The 21,126-nt window shown below is 42.7% G+C and overlaps 1 protein-coding gene across 4 annotated transcripts in view; it reads right to left on the reverse strand.

Annotated features, from left to right (window-relative positions):
- The window catches only part of fbln2 (fibulin 2), a 213,336-nt gene that overhangs the window by 97,015 nt on the left and 95,195 nt on the right, over nucleotides 1-21,126 (reverse strand). For 3 of the 4 annotated variants that reach the window (XM_068051792.1, XM_068051791.1, XM_068051790.1), the window contains exon 5: nucleotides 4,600-4,711. In XM_068051792.1, coding sequence (XP_067907893.1) covers nucleotides 4,600-4,711 — 112 coding nt within the window. The remainder of the gene's footprint in view (nucleotides 1-4,599; nucleotides 4,712-21,126) is intronic. The other variant, XM_068051793.1, reaches the window with a different exon arrangement.

The following is a 21,126-nucleotide window of genomic DNA, read 5'->3' on the forward strand; positions in this document are numbered from 1 at the left end:
AATTTGCCTTCCCCCAATTTAGAATTTTTACTCCTGTTTTATCTTTGTCCTTTTTCATGATTATGCTAAAACTAACTCCCATCCCCAGTCACCCTGAGAGGGTGCAGGAGGCCAAGTAGCATCAACCTTGGAATGTTTTATTACATTAAAAGGTTCTATATAAATGCAAGTTGTTGTTGTGTCTTGCACCCATGTGCTGGGCTCTGCCATGAATGATGCTGAGGAGCCTCCTCCCCTTGTTGGTTGTCTTGTTACCCACCACCATTCTTGACTACATGTTGAAGGGCTACAGAACCTTGCTTTGACTCATTGCTTGTGGTTATCTATATATAGCCTGCTGCTATGGAAGTTAGCATGCAGTTAGCCATGTATGATACATAATTTTAAGGTAGGTCTTTAGTTTCTCCTGGCATGTCCTTCAACATTTGGTGTGCATCCTGGCCTGCTGTTGATCGAGGAGTGGGGAACGTGTCAGCTGTGAGGTTACAAATTGTGGAGGTATATAATTCTGCTCTGGCTGATAAACCACAAGGCCTCATGCATGCCAAGTATTGGGTTGGAAGTTCTTTCCTCAGTCTGTCCCAGTGATAGTGCCTACATAATGGAAGATGTCCTCAGTGTGGAGAAGAGAGTTTCATTTCATAAGAGTTGTGCAGTGGTCACTTCAAGCAATGATATGGAGAGAAATGCCTACGAACATATGAACATACGAATTCATATGAATTAGGAGCAGGAGTCGGCCACTCGGCTCCTTGAGCCTGATCTGCCATTCAATACGTTCATGGCTGAACTGATCACTCCACATTCCCGCCTACCCCCAAAACATTCACCCCCTTGCTTAACAAAAATCTATCTACCACTGCCTTAAAAATATTCAAAGACTCTGCTTCTACCACCTTTTGAGGAAGAGAGATTCTTCCACAAGGGAAAACATCCTTTCCACATCCAACCTGTCAAGACCCTCAGGATGTTATATGTTCCAATCAAGTCGCCTCTTACTCTAAATTCCAGCAGATACAAGCCTAGCCTGTCCAATCTTTCCTCATAGGACAACCCGGCCATTCCAGGTATCAGTCTAGTAAACTTTCTCTGAACTGCTTCCAACGCATTGACATCCTTCATTAAATAAGGAGACCAATACTGCACACAGTACTCCAGATGTGGTCTCACCAATGCCCTGTATAACTGAAGCATAACCTCCCTACTTTTGTATTCAATTCCCCTCACAATAAACAATAACATTCTATTGGCTTTCCTAATTACATGCTGTACCTGCATACTAACCTTTTGCAATTCATGCACTAGGGCACCCAGATCCCTCTGCACCTCAGAGCTCTGCAATCTCTCACCATTCAGATAATATGCTTCTATTTTATTCTTTCTGCCAAATGGACAATTTCACATTTTCTTACATTATACCCATTTTGCGGGTTTTTGCCCACTCACTTAACCTATCTCTATCCCTTTGTAGCCTCCTCTTCACAACTTACTTTCCTACTTATCTTTGTGTCATCAGCAAACTTAGCAACCATACCTTCGGTCCCTTCATCTAAGTCATTTATATAAATTGTAAAAAGTTGAGGCCTCATCACAGATCCCTGTGGCACACCACTCGTTCCATCTTGCCAACCAGAAAATGACCCATTTATGCCTACTCTCTGTTTCCTGTTAGCGAGCCAATCTTCTATCCATGCCAATATGTCACCCCCCTACACCATGAACTTTTATTTTTCGCAATAAACCTTGATGTGGCACCTTATCAAATGCTTTCTGGAAATCTAAGTACAATACATCGACTGGTTCCCCTTCATCTGCAGCACATGTAACTCTCAAAGAACTCCAATAAATTGATTAAACAGGATTTCCCTTTCACAAAACCATGTTGACTCTGCCTGATTACCTTGAATTTTTCTAAGTGCCCTGCTATAACATCTTAAATAATAGTTTCTCACATTTTCCTTATGACAGATGTTAAGCTAACTGGCCTGTAGTTTCCTGCTTTCTGCCTCCCTTCCCTTTTGAATAAAGGAGTTGGCTATTTTTGCTATTTTCCAATCTAATGGAACCTTCCCCGAATCTAGTGAATTTTGGAAAATTAAAACAAACGCATCAGCTATCTCACTAGCTACTTCATTTAAGACCCTAGGATGAAGTCCATCAGGACCTGGGGACTTGTCAGCCCACAGCTCCAACAATTCGTTCAGTCCCACTTTCTTGGTGATTGTAACCTACCTGTGGCGGTCAGTTAGTGAGGACAAGGTCAATAAGCTATTTCCTTATATTGATTATCCCACCACCTGACGTGATCAATTCTGTGCCCTTGCCTCCCACAACGCTTCCACCAAGTGAAGTTCAATTTGAAAGAGTGCTGATCAGCAGAATGTCCCTTGTTTTATGTGAAGTTAGGGGCACATCCAATTTACTGTAAACCACCGTGCCCCCACCACTCATCTATCCAGCCAATGAGACAAGACATATGCTGCAATGATGATGGATGAGGGTCTGAGATGTTGGCTGATAGATATCATTCTGTGAGTATAACTATATCAAGCTATTACTTGAACCAACACGCGGATGTTAGCACTGCCTCTTGTAAGAACTCCATTCCATTCTGCCAGTTTCTCCGTCTCCGACAAATCTGCTCTGATGATGCTACCTTCCATGACAACTCTTCTGATATTTCTTCCTTTTTCCTCAACTGAAGATTCCCCCCCACTGTGGTTGACAGGGCCCTCAACCATGTCCGGCCCATTTCCCGCACCTCTACCCTCACCCCTTCCACTCCCTCCCAGAACCATGACAGGGTTCCCCTTGTCCTCACTTTCCACCCTATCAGCCTCCATATCCAAAGGATCATCCTCCGCCATTTCCGCCACCTCCAGCGTGATGCCACTACCAAACGCATCTTCCCCTCCCTTCCCCTGTCAGCATTCCGAAGGGATCATTCCCTCCGTGACACCCTGGTCCACTCCTCCATTACCCCCACCAACTCATCCCCTTCCCATGGCACCTTCCCCTGCAATCGCAGGAGGTGTAATACCTACCCATTTATCTCCTCTCTCCTCACTATCCCAGGCCCCAAACATTCCTTTCAGGTGAAGCAGCGATTTACTTGTACTTCTTTCAATGTAGCATACTGTATTTGCTGCTCACAATGTGGTCTCCTCTGCACTGGGGAGACCAAACGCAGACTGGGTGACTGCTTTGCAGAATACCTCCGCTCAGTCCGCAAGCAGGACCCCGAGCTTCAGGTTACTTGCCATTTCAACACTCCCCACTGCTCTCATGCTCACATCTCTGTCCTGGGATTGCTGCAGTGTTCCAGTGAACATCAACGCAAGCTCGAGGAACAGCATCTCATTTACCGACTAGGCACACTACAGCCTGCCGGACTGAACATTGAGTTCAATAATTTCAGAGCATGACGGGTCCCCCATTTTACTTTTATTTTTAGTTATTTTTTTCTTTTTCCTTTTGTTTTTAATATATATTCTTTTGTTTTTATTTTATTTTATTTCATCTTAGTTTGTTCAGTTTGCTTACCCACTGTTTTTTTCATGTTTGTACTTGCGGCTGTTCAATTTTCAGTCCGTTAACACCCTTTCTGTACTAATGCTTTGTCTTTCAACACACCATTAACATATCTTTGCTCCATGACCTTCTGGTCAGCTGTTCTGTGACCTTGTCCTATCTACACCTTCTCCTTTGTTACCTCTTGCCCCACCCCCACTTTACTTGCTTATAACCTTTTACATTTCTAATATTTGCCAGTTCTGAAGAAGGGTCACTGACCTGAAACATTAACTCTGCTTCTCTCTCCACAGATGCTGCCAGACCTGCTGAGTATTTCCAGCATTTCTTGTTTTTATTATGTTAGAGAAGAGGATTCTGCAGGGTTGATCTCGGCTGAGATTGCTTTAGTAGCAATTGTTTACACAAAAGGTAGATCACTTCAGAGGACGTTTAAAATCAAGTATGTAGTCTAGCATTAGAGTCACATGTAGGCCAGACCAGGCTTCTCTTCCCTGAAGGAAGTTAGTGAACCAGTTTGGTTTCCAAGACAATCCAAAACCTTTCATGATTATTTTTCTGGTGCTAGCTCCGAATTACAAGATTTAATTGATTTAAAATTTACGACTTGAACTCATGACATTTGGGTTGTCTAGCCTAGTGCTATAACTACAAGGCTATCATATCCTATTTACAATACCAATTATCCTTAAAGAAGTTCCAAGTTACATTGCCAACCTCGTACTAAATTATGTTGTATTGCGGTCAACTTTATACCACAACCGTGCCCATTAGGAACAAGACTGAGATTCTGTATCTTAGTGGAGCTTTACAAGTGGCAGACGAGGGTTTTCATTTTATCAGTCCAGTCTGTATTCAAAAACAAGCCCCTAAAGTATAATGTGTTGATACAGTGCACTATTTTTGAATAAATAAAATTGTTTATCAGTGGATGCTTTAAGGAGTTACATGATGGATTATTTAATGTGTGTTTTAGTTATTAAAATAATTTATGGTCTTATCTTTTTCATGGAAGCAAATGTGCACCAGTTATTTAGTATAGTTAGTACAATCCAGGAGCACACTTACCTGCAAGTTGCAGAGTCAAGACCCCCCACAGGAATATCAAAGCATTGGCCATTGTTTGCAGCCCATTGTTGCCCAGTGGCACAGCAACTTTCAATCTCATCCGCTGTCGAACCTAAAGACAGATGTAGGTTTGTTTCATTTTTTAACCACATGCATTTCAGTCAATTATAGAATAAATTTAACAAAATAGAACAGAAAATGGATAATATCAATGTTGTCACTGTGCACCTAACAATGTTTCATATCAATGCAAGAGTGGCAATATAACTGCAATTGAATATAAATTAAATCTACTTATATATAATTATTTTAGTAAGTCTTTTTTGCTTTCTAACATTACTACAGCTATTTCTGTTAGAGGCAATTTTATTGTAGCTGTACATTCAATTTATTCAGACCTAATGCAAAGAATCAGTTTTGTATAGTCCTTGTATAAATTTTGCACATTTCACAAAATATATATATTATATCTATATATACACACACACACATACACATAAATATTTAACCACTTAAGACATCCTAGCAAGGTTATCTTCTAAAACCCAACCCATGCACTGCTGAAAGGGAAGAGTTTTATTGAAGCCTTCTCTATATTTGCTATAGGTTCCACCTTTTACTCTGTGACCAGTAGCCATGAGATGCACCTTAAGGAGTGATGCATCTCCCTTAAATAGCTGAAGCAAGACAACTGTGCTCCATCTAATAGCCAAACCAAGTCAAGCAGTGAGCTGCCAAATTCACATACCAGCAGCTAAGCCAAAGATTTGAACCTACACATCCAAATGGGAACTTACTGATCTTGTTTCCAAGTGTACTTTAAACTGAAATAGGACAAATTAGTCCATGACTCTACTCCTATCATGAGCATGCAGTCACAAAGAGTTGTTCAAAAAATGATCAAAAATATCCAGAGTATCTTTACAATTCACAGTACCTGAAACATTTGAAAGGGAACACAAAACTGAAGTAAATTTTATGGCATTGGAACTGTCCATTTCTACTGTTAATTAGGCACCCAAAATCCTAACCGAATGGAAATAAAGAGAAATGCTTTTAAAGCCAACTGCAGCACTCTTGTCTCTTGTGATTTTCTTGGAAAAAGCTGCAGCTTCTATCACTGTGTATGTGTCATATCCAACTACTCTACCTTGGTCCTTATGTGGAAAATCACAATGCTCCCATGATGAACTTAACAACAGATTTTACAATTATACCACTTGTGACTGCTAATTAGGGCCCACAAAAGGGGAAAAGAGTTCAAAATGATCTTGCAGCTCCTCAATCTGAATTGTTCTAAAAAAAAGTCATCTATTAATATTTGTATATGCTGAAAGAACTGAATCAATTTTGATTACTGGTGGGGAACATTCTAATTTGGAGCAGGGTATGTTAAAAAATCTCAGCATAATGGCAGTAGTTTGGAATCCACATATTTGTGTTTGATAGCTTAATGCTTTTCTGCTGTTGTGAAAAAGTTTCAAAAAGAAATTGAACTCATTTTGCTGTTGGCTGAAGAAATAGGACTCAAAATTTCAACAGCGCAAATTACCCCAAAGCACTGATCTAATTGCCAATGCCATCAGCATATTACTGGAACAATAAATTTTGTTTTGCCAATTTTATTCCCATGGCTGGTGTTAAAAAAATTTTTATTTAATAGACAATTTAAAAACATAGTTCCCTGAAAGCAATCAATTGCAGATTGATTTTTGCAAGTCAGTATCAAGTAAAACAGTAACATTTTGTAACACCTGGGAGCATCCTAGGACATAATGCAGGCTCATACACACTGTAGTTGAGCAGAGCAATGAAATGCCTTTTCCTCGCCACCTGAGGTATGAACATAAGAATTAGGAGTGGGAGTAGGCCAGTCGACCCCTCGAGCCTGCTCCGCCATTCAATAAGTTCATGGCTGAACTGATTACTCCACATTTCTATCTACCCCCGATAACTTTCCACCCAGTGCTTATCAAGAATCTATCTACCTCTGCCTTAAAAATATTCAAAGACTCTGCTTCCACTGCCTTTTGAAGAGGAGAATTCCAAAGACTCATGACCCTCAGAGAAAAAAATTTTTCCTCATCTCTGTCTTAAATGGGCGACTGCTTATTTTTAAACAGTGACCCCTAATTCTAGATTCTCCCACATGGGGAAACATCCTTTCCATATCCAGGTAGATACATCATCAATGCTGTTGATGGTGAGGGCAGCCAACAGGACTGTGCAAATACCCTTGATCCTGGGAGCCAGAAGCAGCTTCATGGAATGAGCCAAAGTTCTTTCCTGCTCCAGGTCTGACCCAAAATACTTTAGAATTTCTGGACAATTTTAATTCCATTAGTTAAGGTTGGATTTGAACCTTTGTATCAGAGGCTGAAGGGCAATGCTTTAAATTTCTGAATCACCTGTGTCTCCAGGTTATGTTCGTTTTTTTTTTAAAGAAACATAATTAAAATTACTTACGCTTTCAGCCTCTCAGAAGCATGTACAGTGCCAGTTAAATTACCTCACTGTAGCTTGGGGGCTGTATTTTTTGTGCCATTCTCAAGTTCATCTGCCAAGGAAATTCAAAGCCATACTGGCAGATTATCAAACCATTTCCACAGCCAAACATAGGTTGCTTTCTTTAAAACTGCCTTTATAGTACATTTATATTGAGCGTTTGAAACATAAAGGTACATTCACCAGTGCTGGAGACCCAATGGGGAGCCATGGTCAGAGGAAGCACAGCAAAAATCGTCTCTAAGGTGTTGTAGCCCTCACTCTGATCCATACTGCCTTCAAACACAGTTCTCTAATGAGAATGCAAGATCAATGAATTTACTGTTATGTCCTCTGACCTTTGGCAGTATTCAGAATACATAATAATGGATTTCCAAACCTGCATGGCCTTTCCTTTGGTGTCATATTTTATTATAATTTCTGAAACCTGGCAGAGTTTTAAGACAGAAAATTTGAAAAAGGAAACTTTCACGTTTAGCAAAGACTCCCATCGACTACTGTTCACTGATTCAGGGCCATTTATTGACTATTTTGGGCTGGATTTTAAGGAGCCCTCAACATCGGGTTCTGTGGCGGAGGGGGGGGGGGACCTAAAGATGGCCCCGGATGAGGCTCGCCACAGACATCAAAGTGGCAGGGCCCGGCCCGATCCTCGTGGTGGCAGCGAGGCACCGTGGTGGCCTCCTCGCCGCCGGGCGACGGGACCACAATTTGAATATTTAAATCAATTAAAATAATGAATTTAAGTAAGCTTACATTGCCTTCCGATTCCCGCTGCAACCTTCGGCCCAGCGGTCGGCATTCCTGTACCTTCAGATCCCAATCTGGGGAAACTAGGCGCAACACTGATGGGTAGAGGGGAGGAGGTAAGTTTCTCAGTGCGGGGTGGGGGAGGTGGGGAAACGGGGTCAAATAAACATCATGGGTGTAAGGGTTGGTGGGAAGGATTGTAGTTTAAAGTTTATGCAGTTTGTGGGGGGGCGGGTGGGGAGGGGGAGGTCAGATGGTAACGGTAAGTGTTTTTTGTGGGGGGGAAATAGGGGAAATAATTAATTTAATTGTTATTGGGGGTGGGACAGGGGCAAAAGAAATGTTTTTATCTAATTTAATGCATCCTATCTTTAAATATTTAAATTAGCCTGTAGGGCTAACAGCCCTTTAAAAATGGGGTCAGCCCACCTCCTCCACGTGATTGGTGAAGGAGGGGGGTGGTGGCCAGCCCTGGCTATTTTAAATGAGCTGCCGCGATTCCAAGCTCTTTGGCGTGTGGCCCGTGCGGACGGGCTGTCGTTTTTGAAGTTCGCTGCCTATAAAATCCAGCCCTTTATTTATTTTTGAACACACTTTTAATGATGTATAATTAATAGGAAGTTGTGAAAAGGACATTACTGTGTCATTTGCAAGTTATTTTGGCCAACATTTTCATTCCTTTTCTGCTCTTATCTCCTGATGGTGTTGCCTGGTGCTGAATGCAGATCTCTGGTACCAGGAGCCTTCAGTACCTTGCCCAAGTGTCATGTTTCATGTGCAACCTTAGGGAGTAAGACACCACAACTAAGCACAGCCCTGTCCCATATTATATCAATACATACACACCTTCCAGCAACAGTCAGTAATTAACAACTAATAGTGGGAGTACTTGCTGATGTTCTCTTCTCCAGTCCAGTGATACCCAAGGCCCCCATGCTACCTTGGTTGATACTAACTAATTCAGCAAAGACAAGATCTGAAAGCAAGGACCTTCAAAGACAGATGCTGTCACTTTCCCAGCAGATTATTTTAGTCAGCTCAAGTTAGAATGCTTTTTGTGTTTCTCCCAAGTATTTTGAGATAACTGGAGCTTTCCTGTTCTTAGATCAAGGAAAATCTGCCTGTTCTGTGACCTATGCCAGAAACGCATCTCCACTGGATCACAGATTGGCAACGGCAGTAGCCGTAGAAGTGTGACCTGGTTTGGACTCTTAGGTTTTCATTAAAGCAATATGGTCAGACAAAAGTATTGCTGCCTCTAGTCATGAGCACTTTATTCATAGTATCAGGCAGGAGTCAGTTCGCCTTTACCACTGGAAACCCTGCCAATTAATAAGTCACGTTGAACAAAATCAGGATTTTTAACAGATTTCAAAAATACAGGGGGCTGGGGAAATTCAAGAGATTGTCTTATCACCTTCTTCTCTGTCCCATTGAACCTTATAAAGTTCAGGCACTGATTTCTCAGCTAATGAAACATCACTGTAATTGTGAGTAGAAATTGAGTAGGATCGCAGTAAGGGCTTTGATTTAGGTAATTGGGAAATTTGCTATTTTTTCACACACAAATTTGTGTTTGCATTACTGCAAATTGCCAAGCGTACTAACAATTACTCAAACCTTAAAAATTCTTGGCTGGGCTTCAAGATGACCAATGTTAAAGCTACAAAAAACATCTATTTGTTATTGCTTAATTTCTCTGCATTGACTGCATTGTTTTATTGGGTGGGGAATTGGTGCCTTAAGCATCCTAAAGTTGAATGGGGATAAAAGGATGGAATTTAAAGAAATTAAATGCACACTGTTTAATGGATGGATAAATTAATTCAAATTATAGCTGTTTAGCTCACGATTCAAATTTTTTATTTTTTTTAAATCACTGCATGTTTGCTAGGCAGGAGAGAGATTAGGTTCAGTTCTTACATTGACTTTGAAGTTCCTATGAAGCTGGCAGTGGAGACTCCAGTGCTTGCTGTATGCTTATTAATGGGACTGATTTCCTAGAGGCAGAAATAGGCTCAGCTGTATTCGAACCTCTCAATTGAATCTGATTGGTACATCAGTGGCTGAGTATCTGAACCAGATGCTTGAGTGTGGAATATTGTACAGCATGTTCAAGCTTTCAAGTACAGGTACAGACTGCCTACCATTTCAAAGCAAAGCCAGCACTCCAGGCCAAAACAAAAGCAACAACCTAAATTTATATGGCACATTTAACGTAGTAAAATATCTCAAGGCACTTAACAAGAGTGGTATCAATAAAAACACCAAGCCACATAGGGACATATCAGGGAATATGACCAAAAGCTTGATCAAAGAGCTAAGTTTTAAGCAGCACTTTAAAAGGAGAGGGGAAGGGTTTGGAAGAGAATTCCAGAGCTCAGGACTAAGACAGCTGAAAGCATGGCCGCCAAAGTTACAGCAATTTAAAATCGGGGATGTGCAAGAGGCTGGAATTGGAAGAGCGCAGAGATCCCAGAGGCTAGTAGGGCTGGAGGAGGCTACAGAGATAGGGAGCTGCAAGGCCATGGAAGGATTTGAAAACTAGGATGAGGATTTTAAGTTTGAGGCATTGTCAGACCAGGTGCCAGTGAAGTCAGCAAGCATAGGGGTGATGGGTGAGAAAGATTTGGAGTGATTTAAATACAGACAGCAAAGATTTGGATGAGTGTAAGTTTATGTTGGGTGGAAGATAGGAGGCCGGCCAGGAGTGCTTTAGAATAGAAAAGTCTGGAGGCAACAAAGGCATGGATGAGGATTTCAGCAGCTGATGAATTGAGGCAGGGTCACAGTCGAGCACATTACAAAGGTGGAAGTACAAGCAATCTCGGTGATGGTGCAGATAGTGGTCAAAAATTATGAAAAGTTTTGATAGCGTGGATACAGAGAGTATGTTTCCACTTGTGGAGAAGACAGTCACCAAGAAACCTAATAGTGAATTAAGAAGAAACTTTGCTGGGCTATGGGGAAAAGGGACTAGGTGAGTTGCTCTTTGAGAGCGCTGGCAGGGACACAATGGGCTGAATGGTCTCCTTCTGTGCTGTAACCATTCTATGATTCCATGTGGAGCAAATCATGAGAAACCCCCTGCAATGTTTTGCAAATGTGGATAGTGGAGTCCTCCAATGTGCCCATCATCTCAAGCACATCCACATAGACCATCTCTTCTGCCTGCACACAAGATTGACGTTCCCTAATCATAGCTGTTTCAAAGACTAAGCTCCGAGATCTGGGTGCCTAGGATACACTGTTGAGACTGGGTTTATTTCCATACTACATTGAAGAATAGCACTCTTCCCCCTCTTCCATTCCCTGGTCTTTATGCCCACTAGTGTTCAGTGCCTCACCTGGTGGATACCCTTATAGAGTCATAGAGAGATACAGCACTGAAACAGGTCCTTTGGCCACCAGGTCTGTGCCGACCATCAACCACCCATTTATACTAATCCTACATTAATCCCATATTCCCTCCAACATCCCCACCTTCCCTCAATTCTCCTACCACCTACCTACACTAGGGGCAATTTACAATGGCCAATTTACCTATCAACCTGCAAGTCTTTGGCTGTGGGAGGAAACCGGAGCACCTGGCAGAAACCCACGCGGTCACAGGGAGAACTTCCGCACAGGCAGTACCCAGAACCAAACCCGGGTTGCTGGAGCTGTGAGGCTGCAGTGCTAACTACTGCACCACTGTGCTGCCCCTCCCCTTCTAACTCTTTATTTCCTCCTGAGTGAGTGGCTCAGAGCTGGTGATGGAATAGGTGAGATCCGATGGTGGAGTTGGTGTTGGTGTGGCAGGGGTTGTGCCTCTAGACATAGCAGCACATTTAGATCAGTAAGTGCCTGGGTGGTAATCTGAGCAGCCAGTCTCTTGCTGTTTTCAGTTATGAATTGTGGATGAGAATTCCACATTCTAACCACCCTATACATAAAGACATATTAATTCCTTTGTGATTATCGTAAATCTGTGCCCTTTCTTTACAGTCTTACCGATCAATGGAAACCAATCTAGAACTAATTACCTTATGAAAATCATTGATAATCTTGAGGATCTCTAGCAGATCACACCTTAACTTTCACAGCTCTAATGAAAAAGCCTTCATCCCTGAGAACATCACGAGGAAAGAGAGCTTTTGCTAAAACTTGCACCTTTGCATGACGTGCAGTAGCAGTTAGTAAGATTCTAATCTCTTATGCCTGAGCAAACTAGTGCCTTAACCCTGAAAGACTATCAAGCAATGATATCACAATTCTTCGCAATGCTCTTCAAAGAGAGGAGTATCACAATGTAGTGTAGTTCCTGACTCTGTTTTACATGATGTCAGCACAAAGCACTTTTAGAGTAAGCTATGCCATGGGCTAAATCCATGGTATTTTTCATTTTCAAGGAAAACGGTGGTATAGTGGTAATGTCACTGACCTAGCAATCCAACAGGCCAGGCTAATGTCCTGGGAACACAGGTTCAAACCCCACCATGGCAGCTGGTGGAATTTAAATAAATAAAAATCTGGAATTGAAAGTTGGTCTCAGTAATGGTGCCATGAAATTATCATTGATGGTCATAAAAACCCATCTGGTTCACTAATGCCCTTAAGGAAAGGAAATCTGTTGTCCTTACCTGGTCTGGCCTACATGTGGCTCCAGACCCACAGCAATGTGGTTGACTCTGAACTGCCCTCTTAAATGGCCTAACGAACCATTCAAGTGTCAAGGGCAATTAGGGATGAGCAACAAATGCTGGCCTTGCCAGCGACGCCCACATCCCACACCAGAATAATTTAAAAAATCTTCCCCATCAAAAAAATTGGTCTCGTATAACATATTTAGTGTAAAGTATTGATGCTTTGTCGAGCTATTAGGAAAATAAGCAGCGATTAAGTGGCAGAACCCACAGCTTGGTCAGAGGTGCATTTAAGGGAAGATCTCAAAAGAGGAGGAGAAGGCAAGGGAGAACTTGAGGGGTTTAGGAAATAATTCCAGGCCATGGGGCCTAGATAACTGCAGATATAACTGCCAATGGTGGGGTGAAGGGAGGGGGATGAACAAGGTGCAAGAGTCAAAGCAATGGAGAGTTCAGGGCAGGGAGGGAGTTAGAGAAATAGAGGGCTGGATTTTATTGGTGCCCCTGAGATGGGTTTGGAGTTGGAGTTGGGGTGGAGGCCCATAGAAATGCGACAGGAGATAGAGGTGGAGGACCCATCGCCAAGCGATTTTGTTAGTGGTGGGGCAGGCTGATGCCAGCCTTCCCACCCAAAGATGAATTGAGGCCCTTAAATGGCCTACTAACAGCCACTTGAGGGCCTCTTCCTCCTGCCGCTGGGATTTAACCAGTGGCAGGGGGGAGGGGGTGGGTGCCTCCGCCACGGACGAGCTCGCCTATTAATACCTGGTAAAGCCCTGTGGGGTTGGGGAGTGGGGGGTGGTTACCTCCTCCATGGGCAATCTGTGGCCCACAAAGGAACCCCACCAGATATAACTCTACCTCCCTGGACACCCCCTCCCTCTGCACTTAACTGCTACCCTCCCATTCCTCTCCTTGCCGGGGCCTTCCAGATTGCCACCAGCAACCCTGCCTCACTACCTCCGGGTGGCACTGCCGATACTGCAGAGTTGCCAGCCCTGTGATTGGCCAGCAGCTCTTGAAGGCGGGGTCCTCATCTTTAAAGGGATGGGGATCCTGACGCCCAGTCCTGAAGTGCTGGAACTACGCAGGATCACGCCGGGTGGGGTGGAGGGGAGTGGGGGGGGGGAATCCTCAGAAGGGCCGAGGTGGGAATCCCCCCACTATTTTGGTCTGGTGCCAGGAGCACTGCCAGTGCCACGAGATACAGCCTAGAGCAGCTGAGCCACAGAGAAATTGAGGAATTTCAGTTAAAAGGATAGATTGGAGAAGTTAGGACTGTTTTCCTTGGAGAAGAGGTGATTTGATGGAGGTATTCAAAATCATGAGGGGTCTGGACAGAGTAGATAGAGAGAAACTGTTCCCTCTCGAAAGGATCGAGAACGAGAGGGCACAGATTTAAAGTATTTGGTAAGAGAAGCAAAAGTGACATGAGGAAATACTTTTTCACGCAGCGAGTGGTTAAGTTCTGGAATGCGCTGCCTGAGAAAAGTGGTGGAGGCAGGTTCAATTGAAGCAGTCAAAAGGGAATTAGACAGTTATATGAAAAGGAATAATGTACAGGGTTATGGGGAGAAGACAGGGGAATGGAACTGAGGGAATTTCTCTTTCAAAGAGCCAGTGCAGACACGGTGGGCCGAATGGCCTCCTTCTGCGCTGTAACAATTCTGTGATTCTGTGAAACACAAGGATGAGAATTTTATTTTTGAAGTATTGGGGAACTTGGAGCTAACATAAGTCAGTGAGGACAGGGGTGATGGGTAAGGGGATAGGATTTGGGTAGCAGAGTTTGGGATGAGTTGAAGTTTTTGGAATTTGGAGGCTGGGAGGCCAGCCAGAACTGTACTGGAATAATCAAATCTGGAGGTGACAAAAGCATCTGGAGGTGACATGTACACGAAGTTCTGTAACAGATTGGCTGAAGCGGAGGCAGAAGCAAGTGATGTTATGGAGTTGATAGATATGGAGTTGAAATCTCTGCTTGGGGCCAAATAAACTGCCACTGTTTCAAACAGTGTGGTTCAGCCGGAGACACAGGCCTTGGAGTGGAATGGAATCGATGCCAAGACTATGGAATTAGTGGAGGAATTGCCAAAGCCAATGGACTGAATTTTCAAATGGCACTGGAGGCGGAACTGGAGGCAGCCGGGCACAAAATTCACCGTGAGAGAGTAGCATACAGGTTTGCCAGCATCTTCCTGCCTCCAAGCTATTTTCAAGGAGGCCAGGTCATGGTGCAACAGCTACCCAACCGCAAGTGGTGGGTAGTCAATTGAAACAACGAAGGAGGTTATTAAAGCTCCTCTCCCAACCCGATGGGAATTTTCCAGTTGGCAGGCAGGCCCCTCAGTGGTGGCTGAAACATGGCCAGGGAAAGGAGGCAGCCTCCCAGCAGCTGACCGGTGGGGGGGGCGGGGGGGCGGCGGGGGGAAGGCAGTGCCAGCACTCCAGAATAATTTACACCCCCCCCACCCTGCTGCCAGCAAAGAAAGATGGCCACAGCCGCACCCACAGCCTGCCCTGTGGAGCGGACCCCCTCCACACTGGTGGTCTGGCAACTGTGGCCATTTTTATTTTCAAAATGTTTAAAACTGCTGAGAGGGCATATCCATCTTGAGACGCATTGCCTTATCTGCATTGCCAGGCTGCCACTCTTTCAGTGCTTTCATCAGAAGCCTGCCCGCCATCCTTAAATGGACAGCAATTGCGCCCTCTGGCTATTAATTGACCATTCCTTGAAAAAGCGGGCAACTATTTCTGACGCAGTGCGGGGTCAGGACCTACATTTGCTCCCAGCGACGGGGTCCCAACCCCAAAACAACAATTCTGCCCAATGACTTTGATCTTCCCAATGTTTAGCAACGATGTCATCCAGGCCCAATTACAATATTAGCCTGATGCCTGAGTGAGCAAGATGAGCCAAACCGGCAGGGAGTTGCAAGAAGCCCGAAAAAGAAAAATATTGCAGATGCTAGAAATTAAAACATAAAATAGTGGAAATACACAGCAGATCAGGCAGCATCTATGGAAAGAGAAAGAAAGTTAATGTCTCAAGTGATGACCTTTCATCAGAACCCTTGAAAGGTCATCAGCTTGAAAGGTTAACTTGGTTTCTTGCTGCACATATGCTGCTTGGCCTGCTGAGTATTTCCAGCATTTTCTGGTTTTAGTCCAGAACAGTAAGTTGTTTTATATTATTTTTAGGTTTCCTTGTTAGCCAGGAAGAGCAGTAGTGAGCCTTGAATCTCTGCTTCCCAGGGCTTTTCCCACCCCTTCCCTGATTTTGTGTGATTTCATCTGCCCCGAATTTAACACCTTCCCAAACTACAAGCCATTAATGAAGTAATCCTTGAGGACGTAAGGAACTTGAGGAAAACTGGCATGAAACTCAGACAGACACAGTGGGAATCAAAGTAAAAATAGCACCACTATTTTTCCAATAAATTGAGGGCCAAAACTTTCATCAGCCACAGATGTTAGCTGATGTTAATATATCAAAGTTTTGTACAGCTGGTTCCATCCATAGAAAATAATACAATATGAAAATAATATTTTGAACTGTGCTGCATTTGTTCAAGGTGGAGTAAAGTATGGAAGATGTACTTTCAATATTGAACACTTCATCCATCCAGCCAGTCAGGCACCGGAAGCCATTCTAGAAGTCACTTAGTTTGAAGGCAAAAATAAATTTCTAATATTTGTATGTCTGATAAACACTCACATTGGTGTGGTATTGTAGTTCTGCATTTATTTCAGATTTCCTGGTACATTCTCTCTGGATAAAACTTTCAGTAAAAAGGAGACCTGGTGGGTAATTGCTACAGTATGCTTGCTCCCATCACATAGTGTTCAATTATCAATATGCAACTACAATGCATATCAATATTATTCACACAACCTCCTGAGGACTCTCCATTCAGATCTGAAACCTGTCACAAAGCCAATCACCTGACTTCTATAGGCTTGTCAGTGAGCAGCTCCATGGGGACCATTTAGCCTACATATTGGTCGGGAACTGCTTATACTCGGAAAACGTACTGCTGGCCAAATGGTCAAAAGCAGCAAACTCTATAAGCACACAGCAGTATGTATATATACACACACATAAATTATCATAATTTATTTTATCTTATTCAAAGCAGTGCTCTGAATTTTCCTTTGTATGCCATTAACAAAAACTTCTAGCAGTAAGATACAAACATGAACTTTTAAGTGGGCTTTTTTTTTTAAAGCGTATTGAGGAACTGACCATAAATAGTAGAATGTAGGTTTAATCTCATAATTCTTAATAAACAAGTTCCTAATCTCAATCATATCATCTGATCAAATGAAGTCGTTGCCAAAAGGAAGAAGGGGTATATATGAGGGAAAAACAGAAAGATGTTTTATTTTGACCTACGGCAATATGAATTGTACATAAAAGCCAAAAGAGGCTGGAGTTACACTTATATATTCTAATGTCCAGAAACAAGGAGGAAGATTTTCAGCCTGGACAAAACAGGGTGGTAGTGCCCCAAAAATGCTGGGGTCTGACTTACCCCTCCGTTCCCCCTGACAATATGGCCAATGCCATATTCCTAAGAGCCTCACACAGGGCAGCTGGAGCACCGCACAGGGTCAGATCTGTTTCATATGCAAATCATGTTCCTATGATGTACATAGGATCCCTATTGCCATTTTAGGATTTGACTGGGTGGAGCCGACAGCCAAAGAAGAGCCTAGAAGTTCGTTTTTAATTTTTTTTGTGGGACCGGGAGGAGAAGAATGCACAGGAGACTGGCTGGTGGTATAACACTAAAGCACGTTTCCTCACAGGCACATTTACAATTTACATAAATGACTTAGATGAAGGAACCAAAGGTATGGTTGCTAAATTTGCTGATGACACAAAGATAGGTAGGAAAGTAACTTATGAAGAGGACATGAGGAGGCTACAAAGGGATCTAGATAGGTTAAGTGAGTGGGCAAAGATCTGGCAAATGGAGCATAATGTGGGAAAGTGGGAAATTGTCCACTTTGGCAGGAAGAATAAAAAAGCATACTATCTCATGGTGAGAGATTGCAGAGCTCTGAGATGCAGAGGGATCTGGGTGTCCTAGTGCATGAATCGCAAAAGGTTAGTATGCAGGTACTGCACGTTATTGGGAAAGCTAATGGAATGTTATCGTTTATTGCGAGGGCAATTGAATACAAAAGTAGGAAGGTATACAGGGCATTGGTGAGACCACATCTGGAGTACTATGTACAGTACTGGTCTCCTTATTTAAGGAAGGATGTAAATGTGTTGGAGGCAGTTCAGGGAAGGTTCACTAGACTAATACCTGGAATGGGTGGGCTGTCTTAGGAGGAAAGATTGGACAGACTAGGCTTGTATCCGCTGGAGTTTAGAAGAGTAAAAGGCGACTTGATTGAAACATATAAGATCCTGAGGGGTCTTGATAGGGTGGATGTGGAAAGGATGTTTCCCCTTGTGGGAGAATCCAGAACTGTTTAAAAATAAGGGGTCACCCATTTAAGGCAGAGATGAGGAGAATATTTTTCTCTCTGAGGGTCGTGAGTCTTTGGAATTCTCTTCCTCAAAAGGCAGTGGAAGCAGAGTCTTTGAATATTTTTAAAGGCAGAGGTAGATAAATTCTTGATAAACAAGGGGGGCGGTGAAAGGTTATCAGAGGTAGGTGGAAATGTGGTGTAATCAGTTCAGCCATAATCTTACTGAATGAGGGAGCAGGCTCGAGGGGCCGAGTGGCCTACTCCTGCTCCTAATTCATGTGTTCATATGTTCGAGATATCAATGTGGGGAGAGGTGGGGCACAAAGCACAATTGAAGTTCAAGAGGAGAACAAAAAGAACATGGTCATTTCCTTGAATTTTCTGGAATCAATATTTGTGTACACATCTGGACACATTTGTGTACAGTGATCATGTATATTATAAAGTTTCACTTAGCTTTGATCATACTCCAATCGTTTAACAAGTACCCTGCAACTGTTTTATCCTCTATGACACCATTTCTCATGTGGAGGTAATAAAATAAACTTTCTGACAATATCTAGTTATTAGATTTCTTGCAGATGTTTCCTTATTCCGTTTACTATCTTGCAGTCTATGCAATATATGTTGTGCTTTGATATTTAATTTATGCCCATGTAAAACCAAGAACATTAAATTCTGAGATGAAATCTAGATAACATTTATCCAACTGTTTCCTACATAGCAATGAATTTTGATTAATTGCTTAGGTGATTTCCACACTCTGATCTGAACTCTCCACGCCGCAGCTGAGCTTCTTTTCATGTTCTTGAGCTTGAGCCACTAAGCTGTGCTAAGTACGACCAACACTTCATTGCAGCTCATGCAGAACAATCTTTATGTGGGTCACACACTTCATTAGTGACTTCTATCTTCTGTAGTGACTTTTAAAGTTTTCATTGACACTGGGGGCGGGGAGGTGGGGAGGGGGGTGGTGGAATTTGCCTGCGTAACACACAATTCCTGCAATCTAGTTCAGTGTTCAGGGTTGGATTTCAGGCTATGGTAGCCCACGCTTGATTTCTTCTGGAAGTGCCCCACCTACGTCTAAGCATCCAGGGTACTGATCTAAAATAGGCATGAGGCGTTTTGAATATGCTAAATTTGGCTGAAACTGGGCATATGCACCAATTAATTTTTCCAGGCCTTCAAGAGAGGCCGCTGACATAAAGGCATGCATTGTTTTTACTTACCTTAATGTGGAGCCACAACAGTACTGTTGGCCACTGCAGGCCTAGGCTCACCCCACTCTCTGCCTCCCCTCCAGAACCTGCCTGCTGTCCAGTTCAGCAGTGCTGTTTTTGTGAGTTGCATTGGATTGCCGTCTGCAGCTTGGCAGTTTTATTCTTCCTGTCATGAGTTTCAGACAACAAAACCAATTTCTCAGGCTCTGTATTTATGTTAAGCACACACCAATACTCAACTTTGGATTAATGTGTTATTTATAAAGTTTTGTAACATATTTTATAAAGAATCGTTTGAGTTTCATATGCGTCACATACTCAACCACAAACATGATTATACATATTGTCATTTAAAACTGCACGGTTTTGCAAATTTAGCATGAGAATGTAGCAGCAACCCTTAGAAGGCGGCAATAGAATTTCAGCCCAAGAAGCTAGGAATGTGAGAAACTCTCAAAATTTCTTCCATACCAGGCAAGTATCAATACTTTGGGGGAGAGTTCAACCATTTCTAGCAAAATTGTGAACACATTCTTTATCTGTTTGTTTACGATATTGCTACAAGTAGCAAATGGAGCAAATTTTCCCGATGTAAGATTCAAAAACTGAATCTCACAGAGAGAAAGTACACACAGCCACACAGATACAATTGTTAAATAAAAGGTCAAATTATTAAAACATATGGGAAGTCCCGAGGTCATGAAAAGTGCAACAAAAGTCATTTCTTTAATGCAGATGTGTTTTATTACTTTTCATACCATGAAATCCTTTCCATATTTGGCCGAGACTTTCTGGCCAGTAGGAAGCCCACTGGCTCAGTGAAGTGCCAGTTTAACTCCCATTTGTCTCATGCAATGTTGTTGGTACACAGGCAGGCCCAGAATCAGTCATTCATGTAGGGCAGAACAATACCTACGTCTGCTGTTGATAGATACAGATACTACTGGGCTTAAGATTGGAGTATACGACGGGATTCCCAAGGGAGCCTGGGAACATCACAAGTTCTCAAATTACTTTTGGAATTTGCAGGCCGTGGCGGGTCAGGAGAAACACTGGCCCTTTTCAATTGGAATATGCCGTGGCTTTGTGAATGGAGCTGAAACCCTGCTAACTCAGGTTCTGCCATAATTTCCAGTATTGCTGCCTGTACTCCATCAGATTGATGCCCCTAAGAAGGCTCGAAAACAGATACATGAGAGTGATTTCCGGCTGTAAGCTCAGGAGTTGGTCCTCTCTGTCATTGTTTCTCTGACCTGAACAAAATTGTTAGCTCATTATCAATCTGAGGTACACATTACTCTCTACCATAGAAGAATGGAACTGAGGTCAGCAGACTGCACCTGATTCTGCTAAGAACTGAATATACCTGAAGAATTCCAAAGATATGGCAATGGACCTTTAACTGAACTGAAATGATTTTTGTTGTAATATAAATGTATTATCATATTTCCATTAGAAGGTGATAAAGGCCATTTGGCTCATCTTAGCTAATCCATCCAGGGAAAAAAAATCATACTCCCCATTATGTAAACCCTAAAGGATCAGTGAAATGTTTAATAAATCACCTCAGTCAGCCCTTTTGAAAAGTGAGCTTGTACATTGATTTATGAAAGAAGATTCTTTCTGAAGTTGAAGAATGGCCACACATTCAGCTGTCAGTTGCATCTGTTTTAAATTTGAATTTCGGTAGGGTGTCATGTTAACGTCAGTCAGCTGCTGGTTTATACCTGGCCACTGCCTTTTTCTTGCTGCAGTTTAAACCTGGTTAGGGCTGATGTCAGTGTCAGTCTGTAGCTATCTTGATTATGAAGAGAAAGAGGATAGATCAGATTCCACCTTCCCCTAACAGTGTGCGATTGTTGTGTTTGCTCAGCCAGAACATAGTGATAATCTGCCAAGTTGAATTTGGCAAAAAAATTTAAAAGACCATTGAA

Source organism: Heterodontus francisci, chromosome 19, assembly GCF_036365525.1.
Source record: "Heterodontus francisci isolate sHetFra1 chromosome 19, sHetFra1.hap1, whole genome shotgun sequence".
Lineage (NCBI taxonomy): Eukaryota > Metazoa > Chordata > Chondrichthyes > Heterodontiformes > Heterodontidae > Heterodontus > Heterodontus francisci.